A 13,761-nucleotide genomic window follows, 5' to 3' on the forward strand; every position below is an offset into this window, starting at 1 on the left:
AAGACATAATAGCTGAAGAAGGTTTAGGAGGATTAGTTAATTCCGTCTTATCCTCCAGTGCTGGAGGAGAGAGAAGAAACTGGTGATGATGATGATGATGAGGAAGAGCAGTCAGAGCAGGCAGAGAGTGTGACTGATGCCACTGGCATTGCTTCTCAGGGTGCACCCACTACTTCACAAACGTGGCTCCAGATCACAAAAGAAATCTGTGATCTGGAGCCACTTTAAAGTGAGGGAGGACCCACATTTTGCTCAGTGTAATGACTGTGCCAGGGATATTAGCAGAGGCAAGCAAGTGGGTCATCTAACTAATTCTGGAATGATGCATCATATGCAGAAGCAACACCCAACAGTACTGATATCTGGGGTTGGTGGCAGTACCAGTCAGGGGACCACTTTTTCTAGGCAGCGTAAAGTGGTTGAAAAGGAGCAGAGTCATCCCACGCCCTCAGCCCCTTCCAGCAGTCAGGTGGCAGGCCAGCATCCCCCTGCCATGCGTCAGAAGCGACAACCCACCATGGAGGAAATGGGGTGAAATTCAGTAGCGCTATCCCAGGGAAGGAGGCAGGCAGCCTCAAAAGTTCTAACCAGGAGCATCTGGGAAATGATTGCCCTTGATGACCAGCCCCTGCAAATAGTGGAGAATGTGGGTTTCAAATGTTTGCTGCAGTTCTTAGCTCCAAATTACAAAGTCCTCTCCAGATCCACATTTAGCAGAAAGGTCATCCCCAGCCTGTACAACCAGTGTCGCAGTCGCATCCAAGTGCTGCTTGCTAAGGCAGAGGGGAGTGTGCATTTCACCTGCAATATCTGGACTGCCATGAATGCTGCACACACTTACCTCTCCCTGAAAGCACACTGGTGGGACCTGGTTGAGGGAGGGGCAGGCAGCAGCTCTATTAGTGAACAAGTATCAGGGTGCAGGTGGGCTTTACTGCACACCCACCTGATGAATGAGGCCCATACATTGGCTAATATTCTATCATGCATCAGAGGCATGCTGGAGGGGTGGCAGCTACACCAGAGAGCCAGGAATCTTCAGGCAGGGTTCTTTGTCACAGACAATGGTGCAAACATGGTAAAGGTAATATCCGACGGGGACTTTCAGAACATCTGATGTTTTGCACACACTCTGTACCTGGTAGTAAAGTCAGCTCTGGGGTTGGAGTCCAAGCACCAAGACAATGAATACCTGCATACATTAATACAGAATTGCAGGAACATAGCAGGGTACTTCCACAGAAGGGTGAAGGAAGGGCAGGTTCTCCATCAAAAGCAGACTGATTTGGGGATGCCTCACAAGCGTCTCATTCAAGACATTGGCACCCGGTGGAATTCCACCTTTATGATGCTGCAGAGGTTAGTGGAGCAGCAGACACCCCTTCATGAACTTTCTCTGGAAATGGAGATAGGTACGCATAGTCCCCTAGGGCATCATGATTGGGTAGTCATGAGTCAGCTGGTAAAAATCCTGAAGTCCTTCAAGGATGTCATGGAGGAGCTGAGTTCTAGAAGTGCCACCTTGGGTAACATCATCCCTATAGTTAATATTCTGGAGGAAACTTTGGAGGGCTTTAAATAGGAAGAGGGAATGACAGCAGAGGTGCTGCATTGTCTGGACATTTTGCAAAAGCAGGTGCAAGAGAGATTAGGACCTTTAACAAAAGATGACAGATACATGCTTGCCACTGTCAGTGATCCCCGTGTGAAAGAGAAACTCGCACTATACATTTGTGAAGAACCAGCTGTTAGAAAAGGTCTGTGAACAGGAGCGCCATAGGCAGAGACAGATTAGGCATAAGGCATAGTGGATAATACTTTAAAATCGTCAGCTCAGTGTGCTGCAGCAGTCAAAAAAGCAAATAGAATATTAGGAATTATTAGGAAGGGAATGGTTAATAGAACGGAAAATGTCATAATGCCTCTATATCACTCCATGGTGAGACCACACCTTGAATACTGTGTACAATTCTGGTCGCCGCATCTCAAAAAAGATATAGTTGCGATGGAGAAAGTACAGAGAAGGGCAACCAAAATGATAAAGGGGATGGAACAGCTTCCCTATGAGGATAGGCTGAAGAGATTAGGGCTGTTCAGCTTGGAGAAGAGACAGCTGAGGGGGGATATGATAGAGGTCTTTAAGATCATGAGAGGTCTTGAACGAGTAGATGTGACTCGGTTATTTTCACTTTCGAATAATAGAAGGACTAGGGGGCATTCCATGAAGTTAGCAAGTAGCACATTTAAAACTAATCGGAGAAAATTATTTTTCACTCAACGCACAATAAAGCTCTGGAATTTGTTGCCAGAGGATGTGGTTAGTGCAGTTAGTGTAGCTGGGTTCAAAAAAGGTTTGGATAAGTTCTTGGAGGAGAAGTCCATTAATGGCTATTAATCAATTTTACTTAGGGAAGAGCCACTGCTATTAATTGCATCAGTAGCATGGGATCTTCTTAGTGTTTGGGTAATTGCCAGGTTCTTGTGGCCTGGTTTTGGCCTCTGTTGGAAACAGGATGCTGGGCTTGATGGACCCTTGGTCTGACCCAGCATGGCAATTTCTTATGTTCTTATGTTCTTAGAGGAGGAAACAGTGGGCACTTCAGAGAGTAGTGCAAGCCCAAGCAGGAGCAGCACTCTGTCAGTGACAGCTAGTACTTCCTCCTCCACTTCAGTACACCAAAGCCTTGTTGCCCCTAAAAAAATCATCTCTTCTGGCACAGGCTAGAGCAAAAGCAGCTGGCAAGATAATAAATGTAAATGTAAATGTAAAATGTTTGCTGTAGTGATAGCCATAGGCAAACAAGCTCAAGAGCTGACATGAAGTGCTCTGGAATCTTTATCAGTTGCCCCATCATCGTGATCAGACTTTAAGGGCCAGCTTGGATCCCTCTCGATGCCTCCACCATCATATGCATGTCTTGAAGAAAAGATTCATCACACACTGGACCATGGTCTGGAGTGAGTGCTTCAGCTACTGAGTCAGACTCAGTAGCTACTGGAAGGCCAATAGATGATGGCAGGAGGGGGTTGAAGTGAGTCTGGGCCTCCCTTGGTCAGCAAAGACTGCACAGCATGACTCCCTGTGTTCCTTGATGCTGGGGCAGGAGGGAAAGGAGGACCTATTGGAAAGTGGAGAGGGATGGCTTCTGGACCTGGCCCAGGGACCTCCCATCAGTGGGGAAGGGACTGAACTGCCACCATTGGGTCCCCTCCATTTGTTTATTGAGGGGATTCTAATGGCCTGGCTTCTAATCCCCAGTGATGGCCTTGGTTGCAGCAGCATTATCTGGAGGGGCCAGGGCTTCAACTTCCTCTTCCTCTTCCACTTCCTTCTCTTCCCCCTCTGATAAAGATGATATTACCTGTGAAATGAATACAAAATATGTGTCATTTTTTGTGTTCATATGCTCACACCTGTAGATATTTGACTTCTAGTTATCCTGAGAATGTTATGCATTAGCGGGGTAGGTGGGGTGGGGTGGGGGGGAGGAATAGGGGACAGGGTGGAGGCAGTATAGGCACCAGTAGTAGCATGCACACGAACCTTCTCACATATACACACATGCAAACACACTCACATCTCACATATATATACATTTACATTTATTAAAATGTATGACTCACCTAACACTTAAAAGGTCTAGGCGATGAAAAGAGAACAATCATAATTTAAAACATACAAACAAAATAATACATTCATATACAAATGCAGTCAATTAAAATCATAAAATCAAATACAATAGTGCATTCTTTTAAAATTAATCATGAAATCAAATAAAAGAACATAAATAGAATTAAAAACTTGAAATTATAAACAAACAGATAATGATAACAACATAAAAAAATAAATTAAAGTAAAAATGATATAAGAACATAAGAAATTGCCATGCTGGGTCAGACCAAGGGTCCATCAAGCCCAGCATCCAGTTTCCAACAGAGGCCAAACCAGGCCACAAGAACCTGGCAATTACCCACACACCAAGAAGATCCCATGCTACTGATGCAATTAATAGCAGTGGCTATTCCCTAAGTAAACTTGATTAATAGCAGTTAATTGACTTCTCCTCCAAGAACTTATCCAAACCTTTTTTGAACCCAGCTACACTAATGCACTAACCACATCCTCTGGAAACAAATTCCAGAGCTTAATTGTGTATTGAGTGAAAAATAATTTTCTCCGATTTGTTTTAAAAGTGCTACTTGCTAACTTCATGGAATGCCCCCTAGTACTTCTATTAACCGAAAGTGTAAATAACCGATTCACATCTACACGTTCAAGACCTCTCATGATCTTAAAGACCTCTATCATATCCCCCCTCAGCCGTCTCTTCTCCAAACTGAACAGCCCTAACCTCTTCAGCCTTTCCTCATAGGGGAGCTGATCCATCCCCTTTATCATTTTGGTTGCCCTTCCCTGTACCTTCTCCATCGCAACTATATCTTTTTGAGATGCGGCAACCAGAATTGTACACAGTATTCAAGGTGCGGTCTCACCATGGAGCGATACAGAGGCATTATGACATTTTCCATTTTATTAACCATTCCCTTCCTAATAATTCCTAACATTCTTAAAGTGATCTTACCGAGGGGAAGGCCTGCGTGATCGGCGCCGAGCCCCATCGGGGGAAGGTTAGTGATTTCGCTCCCCTCCCGAGCGGCCTCAACGCCGATAGCGGGCGATTCTGAAAAGTAAAAAACGCTAAAGAATTCAAAAACCGCGCCGAGACCCGCCGAGACACGCCCACCGAGCCAGCTCCAGCCTATCACAATAGGCCCTACTGGACTTTAAATTCCAGCTCTTCTCGGCGCCATTTCTCTTCTTCTCTGCCGCTGCTCACCGTGGGGAAGGCCTGCGCGATCGGCGCCAAGCCCCGTCGGGGGAAGTTTAGTGATTTCACTCCCCTCCTGAGCGGCCTCAGCGCCAATAGCGGGCGATTCTGAAAAGTAAAAAACGCTAAAGAATTCAAAAACCGCGCCGAGACCCGCCGAGACACGCCCACCGAGCCAGCTCCAGCCTATCACAATAGCCCCTAACAGTTAAATCTGTTCCTGAGCTACTTTAGAAATAAGCCAAAACGCACCTATAAATCTTTTTTCAGCTCTCAGCTCCAGGAAAACATCCCAACTCTATTTATTGTTATCTGGTCTTACAACTGTGCTCTACCAACACTCAGCAGTCAACCAGCATTCAATTCCACCAGCACTCAACTCTGCATTCAATCAGCACTCAGCATTCAACCAGCTACAGACAACAACTGCCCAGCACTCAGCAGTCAACCAGCATTCAATTCCACCAGCACTCAACTCAGCATTCAACCAGCACACAGCATTCGTCCCCCAGAACCCCAAAACATCTCTTCCAGAACCCCTTTTCCTTTCCTCATGCATACCTACAACATCCCAATCATTCACAACCGAAGGAGAATCTCCATAATCAACTCCACCAACAGCATACAAAAAAGAATTATTCCAATCATGACCTCTCCATTGAACCAACTACTAGGCCTTACACTACTCTCAGTAACCCTTATCAATGCACAATCCCTAACTAAGAAGACACACATCCTAAACGACTACCTCCAGGATACAAATCCAGATATCTGTGCTATCACAGAAACCTGGCTAAAAAACGCCGATATTGCTCTAATCAACCAACTTCCTAATCATATATATATGACATCTTCACCTTCCACAGACACAAAAAAAGAGGAGGCGGCCTTCTTCTAGCTACCAAGAAAGAACTCAAACTATCCGCACATACTATCAAGACTGAGTCTAAATTGGAATTGGGTCTAGTCAAGTCAAAACAGCTACAAATACTGCTATTCTACGCTCCCCCTGGAGTTCTAGAAACAGACCCCTCGTCACTCATAGAATCCATCGTGAAACATATCAACTCAGACCTCCCAACTATGATCTTAGGTGCTCTACCAACACTTAACCCACCTACCAACACTTAACCCACCTACAACGTCCCATCCCATACGCATCTCACTCCACTGACCCCCCCCAATCCACCCCCTCACCCCAACCCCCCAACCCCCCCTCCCCCCCAAACCCCTCACCTTACCGACCCTCCTCCCAACCCCTCCTGTCATTTAATTCATAACTAAATGATCACCATGTTATTGCAAACATTGCTTCCATGATGTAATATAGTTATAGTTATACTCTACCTGTTCTACTGTTACCGTGTTATAATGTACTATAATTATAATGTAATATAGTTATATTCTTCCATGTTACAATGTAAAATAGGGCGGACCCCGCCCTATCTCTCAGTTTCCTGTAAACCGATGTGATATTTCGATCGAATGTCGGTATATAAAAACAAACAAATAAATAAATAAATAAATCTTAGGTGATTTCAACCTTCACACTGACGCCATACCTCACTCCTCAAACTGTGAAGTGCTCCTCACCACCCTTAGTGCTATGGGATTCACGCAGATCATCAATAGCCCTACGCATAAAGCAGGACACACCCTGGATCTAATTTTTATCAACTCTAATTTCTCTTGCACATCAGAACCTTCTTGCACCCCAATCCCCTGGTCAGACCATTTCCTGATAGAATCCTCCTTCTCCATAGACAAACAGACACACACCTCTCCTCACCTTTCTACCATTCAATTCAGGAAATCATGCCCTTCCGATATACTTAGTGATCAGCTCTCCAATGAACTCATGAACCTAGACCTTTCCAATCCTGACTCAGCCCTATCCTCCTGGCATAAGATCACGGAAACAGTTGCAAACAAATGGTGCCCAATAGTCTCCAAAACAATCAATCCTACAAAAAAAGGAAATCAACCCTGGCTCACCCCTAAACTAAAACAGATGAAACAGGAGCTACGTCACAAGGAAAATATATGGCGTAAAACCCCCAACACAGCTACCTTGTCAACGTACAAAGGCTTTTTATATCACTACAGGACTTCTATTCTACTAACAAAAAGGGAATTCTATGCCAACAAAATACACCATCTCCAGTACGATGCCCAGGCCCTGTTCTCATACGTAACTCAAATCACTAAATCAACCCCTCCGTCTATTCCAGACGAACAAGCACTATCTAAGGCTAATGAACTTGCCTCATTTTTTCAACAGAAGATTCTGAATACGCTCGCATAACAGCAGATTGAATGGGACATCTGGTCCTTTTCTGCCTCATTGCAATGTTACTATGTTATGTAACTATACAGAGACACATAGGTTGTCAGTCACTTTTGTTCGATTTTAAAATTTATAGCTTTTATGGATGAGATAATCCGAGTAATGCTGGGCACTTTTCAGTAGTATTTCAAAGAAATGAATAAATAAATAAATAACTATATCATCAACGAAACTGCCATTAGCTATCCTTACAACCTATTGTTGTGCGCAGGAACTGGAAAATAATGTTGGTCACTACTTAGCAGCTAGAAGATTTATTGTTATCAGGATTTGTTTATTCTGCTTCTCTTTACCAGTGAAAAAACAAAATGGTAGCATTTAGCATTAAAGTTAAGGGAAATGAAAGAGAATTATTATTCTGCTAATAAGACTTGACTCTAATATCAGTTTCTATGATAATGCCATTAGTAATCATGAACATCGCAATCTAACTTTTGTTTTACCTTTTTAAACCTAAGCTCTCGAAAAAATATGGCTCAGTATTCAGCTTCCAGATGGGACCACGGAAGACAGTTGTGCTGACGGGATACGAAGCAGTGAAAGAAGCTCTTGTGGATCATGCTGATGTGTTTGCAGAAAGACCTGACATCCCAATATTTAAATTATTTCTAAAAAATATGGGTACTGTATTACATTTTATTTATCATCTTAAATAGATTGTGTTTATTGTAGGGAGTTGAATTATGATTTAGAAAAATACAATAAGTTAATTTACCCTGAGAACCTCTAGAAAATAATTTGTGAAACTGGCTTCTACCATACAGGTGCCAGCTGTAGAAAATTAATAGCTGCACAACCATTTTTTGGGCCCTATTTACTAAGCACATTTCGCACAGACAGAAAATGGGAGAAAATCTTTAGTAAATAGACCCCATATAAGAATAACATATTGCTGTTGGTTTTTACTTTTTCAGTTTTAGAGATTGATATTTATTATTAATCAGGTCCCATTTTCTTAATCTGGTTAGATGATCAACAATAAGTACAATTGAAAATAATACATGTAGAAATTGATTTGTAAAGCCATAAGAGTGTTTGCTTATCGAAACTGTACCAGCCTTGTCTTTCTCAAGCCCAATCATGACTCTATTGTTGCTCTTCCCGGCTGCGTCCGCTCCTCGGCCGATCCTGCTCACCTCTCCCATCCTTCCACAAGCTATGGGCTTACCTCCTCTGCCACCACAGCCTATTCACGGCATCCCTGGCTCCCCCGCTCACCATCTCCGATGCTGGCCTCACAGTGGAGCTCCCGTAGGGGCTCCGCGTCTTCCTGCTCCTTGGCACTACCCCTAGGCCCAACTTAAAGGGCCAAGCACGGGAAACCCAAACCCGGCACTCCCTGATGACATCATGCTACCCAGGCATATAAGGAAAGGCCCGTTCCCCTGAACGGTACCTTGGCAATTGGGTCGTATACTCCGGTGTGTCTAGTTTGCCTTCCAGCGTCTCCTGTTCCAGTGTCTCTATGCTTGTTCCTGACCATTCTTGATTGCTGCTTGGAACTGACCTCTGCCTGTTCTCCGACTACTCTTGATCGAGGCCTGGAACTGACCTCTGCCTGACTACTGATTACTCCTGATCGCTGCCTGAAACTGACTTCTGCCTGATTACCGACTACCCTTGACCGCTGCCTGGAACTTGACCTCTGCCTGAGTTGACTACTTCCGGATTGACTACAAGGTACTGACCCCTGCTTCAGCCTGCCATCCTGGACTGATACTCTGGCTTTTATTCTCGCTATACACTCAGACCCCCTGTTCTGGCCTCCTGTGACCTGTGGACATTCTGCTCTGAACCTTGACCGCGCACCTTTGTTTGTGGTGAGCATACCCCTGCGCTTCCTCTCGAGGAAATCCTGAGAGGCCCACCTAAGACCAGGCGGCCCGGGTAACCAAGGGCTCAACCTGAGGGACCCCGGGTTGCTAATGGTGAAGCTCCAGCTAGCCTCTGTCTCCTCCTGGGCTCCGGTGGCAGGTGCTCTCCGCATCTGACCGGAAGGCCTTACCAATCCTGCACTGGGCCAAGGATCCAATCTTGGCGCAACAGGTTGCCAAGCCCATGGTCTTGGCGGAGTGTCCCGCCTTGCAGGCCATCCCTGGCCTAGCAGCTCATGTCCGAGAACAACAGCGAACCATTGAGGCTTTGACTTCATCCGTGGAGAGACTACGGTCTCAGCTACAGGACTTTGTCATGGCCAACTCTGAGGGTTGGGCTCAACCCCCGCCTCCACAGGCTTCACTGGCTCTTCCAGCTCCACCTCATTTCAACGGGGATCCGCGCCTCTGCCGAGGCTTAATCAATCAGTGCTTTATGCAATTTGCACTGCAGCCTGCCTTGTTTCCAAGTGAGACCACCAAGATTACCTTCTTCCTCTCACAGTCTTGAAGGGAAGGCCCTGGCATGGGCTTCCCCACTTTGGGAGCATTCTGATGATATCCTCTATCATCTCTCCCATTTCATGACTGACTTCAAGCAGACTTTTGAGGACCCCGGTTGCGGGTCATCAGCTTCTTTACCTCCGTCAAGGCTCACATTAGCTCACAGAATTCACTGTGGAATTCAGGACATTAGCCACTGAACTGGGGTGGCAAGAGGACTGCCTATGGGCAATCTATTTGGACAGCTTGTCTCCTGCCCTCAAGGATGAGCTGACTGCTCATGAGATTCCCACATCTCTAGATGACCTGATTTCCCTGGTGGGCAGTATTGATCATCGCCTACGTCAGCGACACCAAGAGGTAAAGGTCTCCCAGTCATCTGCCTCTCGCCCAGTTCGTGCTACGAGTCCCCCGTTGAAGGCCTTACTGGCACCTCCTCCATCACCAGAGGAGCTGATGCAGATCAATCATGAGCGCTTGTCTCCTGAAGAGCGTCTTTGTCGCAAGAAGGAAGGCCTTTGCCTAAATTGTGGTGGTTCCGGACATCTTCGACAATCCTGCCTTGTATGTCCAGGAAACTGCAGAGCCTGAGCCCGGTGGGGGTCCCGAGCTTGGGCACCACTGTTACTGGCCCCCAATTCCTGTGTCCCTCTCAAAGAAATCATGTTGCTTTGCCACAACCTCACTCGTGGACACCAACGCAAGTGGCAACTTCATTCTAAATAACATTGTAACCTTACTCCAAATCCCTCTGCAGCCTCTGGAGGTACCTCTTTGAATCACATCTATCCAGGAAGAGCACCTCCCCGGATGCATCGCTCATTGCACAGTGGCCTTCCGCCTCTCTGTGGGAACCCTTTATGAAGAAGAGATCTCCCTATACATCCTAAAGCGTTCTACGAATCCTGTAATCCTAGGACTTCCGTGGCTCCAGATTCATGGACCCCAATTTGATTGGCAATCTCTACAGTTGATTCAGTGGGGACCCTAGTGCCAGAACCGCTGTCTGTGACAAGTTGCCCCAGAGGTCACCATTCTGAACTCTACAACCCTTTCCGGGTTACCTGCTCCATATTCTGATTTTCAAGATGTCTTCTCCAAAAGAAATGCTGACATCCTGCCTCCAATTCGTGAATTCAATTGCCCCATTGAGCTCCTGCCAGGTGCCATGCCTCCCAAAGGCAGAACTTTCCCTCTCACAGTACCTGAAACTTGAGCAATATCTGAGTACATTAAAGAGAACCTGGATAAAGGTTTCATAAGACCCTCTGATTCCCCAGCAGGAGCCGGATTCTTCTTCGTATGGGTTGGTGGTATTCTTCACTTTGGACTTTGTAACACTCCTACGGCCTTTCAGCGCTTGATAAATGAAATCCTCCGAGACCTACTATATTCATTTGTCGTGGTATATCTAGACGATATACTGATCTTTTCCAAAGACCTGTTCACACCGTTCTCCAACATCTCAGATACAACCGGCTCTACACCAGATTAGAAAAATGTATCTTCGAACAGACTCGTCTTCCATTCTGGGCTACGTTTTCTCCAATCGTGGTTTTACCATGGACCCTGAGAAACTTCAAGGCATTCGAAACTGGCCCCAGCCAGTAGGCCTCCGTGCCTTACAAAGGTTCCTTGGGTTTACAAATTATTAAAGGAACTTCATTGCTAACTACTCCATGCTAGCCGCTCCACTCATGGCCATGACTAGGAAAGGTAGTAACCTTCAAGTTTGGAGTCCCAAGGTTCAAGCTGCCTTTCACGCCTTGAAGGAGGCCTTCTGCACTGGACCCTGTCTACGCCACCTGGATCCTAACTGCCCCTTCATCGTCGAAGTGGATGCCTCTGCCATTGGGGCAGGGGAGGTCCTGAGCCAATATTCCTCCAAGGGGGCCTTATTCTATTCTATTCGCACAAATTTTCCCTGGCAGAGCAAAACTACATGATTGGGACCGTGAACACTTAGCGGTAAAATTGGCATTCCAAGAATGGCGCCCTTGGTTAGAAGGAGCACAGCATAAATTCACGATCTTTACAGATTATAAGAACCTCAAACACTTAAAGGAGGCCCAGCTATTGAACCCCAGACAGGCCCGCTGGGCGCTATTCTTTGAACGTTTTAACTTTGAACTCCGCTACCGTCCCACAGCAAAGAACACTCGAACAGATGCTCTTTCTTGCTCTCTCGAGCCAGAGGATACACCAGAAACTCTGAGGCACATCATCGACCCAGCTTGCAAAACCCTCGCAAATACCAACACGGTGCCAGCTAGGAAGACGGTGGTCCCACGCTGTCTCCGAGAGCGCGTCCTCCGCTGGGCCCACAACTCGAAGTTGGCTGGCCATCCTGGCCGAGCCCGGTCCCTTGAGATGTTAAGAAGACACTACTGGTGGCCCAGCATGGTTAAGGACTCTTGTAGTTATGTAGATTCCTGCTCCATATGCGCACAGCAGAAGCCTCCAACCGTCCGCCCTTGGGGACTCCTCCAGCCTCTTCTGGATCCCACCGAACCAAGGTCAAGCATCTCAACAGACTTCATCGTCGATCTGCCCCTGTCAAAAGGTAACATGGTTATCTGGGTTATTATCGACCAGTTTTCAAAAATGGGCCACTTCATTCCTCTGCTGAGCCTCCCATCGGCTCCTGAATTGGCAAAGCTCTTTCTAAAGAATGTATTCCGCTTACATTGGCTACCCAGAGAAATTGTTTCTGATCGTGGACCACAATTCGCTGCCAAATACTGGAAATCTTTGTGCACCAAGTTTAATATCACTCTGAACCTGACGTCGGTCTACCACCCTCAAGTGAATGGCCAAGCTGAGAGGACAAATCGCTCACTGAAGATATTCCTTAGATCCTACATCAACGATCAACAGAATGACTGGTCTGATCTCTTGCCGTGGGCCGAGTTATCCCACAATACCCACGTCGCCTCTGCCACTGACATTTCACCCTTTTCAGTGGTCTTTGGCTGTCAGCCACATCTGCTTCTTCCAGTGCCGCTTTCAGTTCCCTCACCCATGGCTCAGTCCACAGCTCAGACAATATGTCGCATATGGAATCAAGTTAAAGAAAGATTAACCCAAGCAGCCGAGAAAACCAAGCAACACACGGATGCTCATCGTCGCACTGCACCCTTGTTCCGAACTGGCCAAAAGGTTTGGCCGAGCACCAAACATATCAAATTGCGACTCCCATCTCAGCGACTGGCTCCCAAGTACATCGGGCCATTCCCGATCCTCAGAAGAATAGGGGCAGTGATCTCTCAGCTGTAACTCCGTCGCAATATGGGCATCCACAACACATTCCATGTCTCCTTATTGAAACCATTGGTCTTGAACTGGCAGTAGTCCTTAGAGGCTCATCCTTGGTGCGAGAGAATAGTGCATCAACTGGAGAGCAGGTCCATGCTAGAAGATCACTTCTTGCTGCTGTTGGTGATGATCTCTAACCAGATGACCTTTCTCCTCCAAAGCAGCACAGGGTTTGCCACACTGGAGTTGGGACTTGGCTACTATGTTCCCGAAAGTCTTATCTATATAGCTATTCGTTGCCTCAGTTTTGCCAAGTGTGACACTATGGACTTATTCTCTGAGAGCCACGAGCTCTTTGCACTGGGTGTACACATACAACCTCTCATTAACTAGTAAATAGTCATACACGTGGAACTCAGTATGAAAGACTAGAAGGCCTCATCTCCTCATCTTGCTGCTGGACTGCTGTCTTCATCTTAATACTGTTGAGTTCTTAGTTAAATTTAGGTTGCTAACGGAATAGGGATGCATATATTTTTCACTATTAATATGGTAGTGACCTGCAAGGGCATAATTAAACTATTGATATGGGCTAAGGCAATCCTGCATTTTAAATGAAACCCTGATCTATTTTTAATTGGAAAGTTTATCTTGCCTGTAAATCAAAGAATGAGCTTACGGATAGGTGGGAGGCAAAGAAAGACACTAGAATTACCTCCCATATGCTTGCTTTTTACTCAGATGCACACAACCACTATAAACAATTACCTACCTTTTAACTTTTTACTCCAGGTTTTCAATAGCCACCATTATATTTCACTAGATTTAGGGTCATTTTGTTTTCCTTACATTACCAACATATGGGAGATAGAGGTTGATGCTAAGAATTTGATGCAGACAGCTTCTATTGAAAAGGACACCTACCTGCACATTTATATTTCATGTCTTCTCT

General features: G+C 45.9%; 1 protein-coding gene across 2 annotated transcripts in view; it reads left to right on the top strand.

Moving 5' to 3' along the window:
- Positions 1-13,761, top strand: part of LOC115088126 (cytochrome P450 2K6-like) — a 114,123-nt gene that overhangs the window by 4,056 nt on the left and 96,306 nt on the right. For both annotated transcript variants that reach the window (XM_029596102.1, XM_029596101.1), the window contains one exon: positions 7,635-7,797. In XM_029596102.1, coding sequence (XP_029451962.1) covers positions 7,671-7,797 — 127 coding nt within the window. In that variant the 5' untranslated portion in view covers positions 7,635-7,670. The remainder of the gene's footprint in view (positions 1-7,634; positions 7,798-13,761) is intronic.

Source organism: Rhinatrema bivittatum, chromosome 3, assembly GCF_901001135.1.
Source record: "Rhinatrema bivittatum chromosome 3, aRhiBiv1.1, whole genome shotgun sequence".
In the NCBI taxonomy this organism is placed as follows: Eukaryota; Metazoa; Chordata; class Amphibia; order Gymnophiona; family Rhinatrematidae; genus Rhinatrema; species Rhinatrema bivittatum.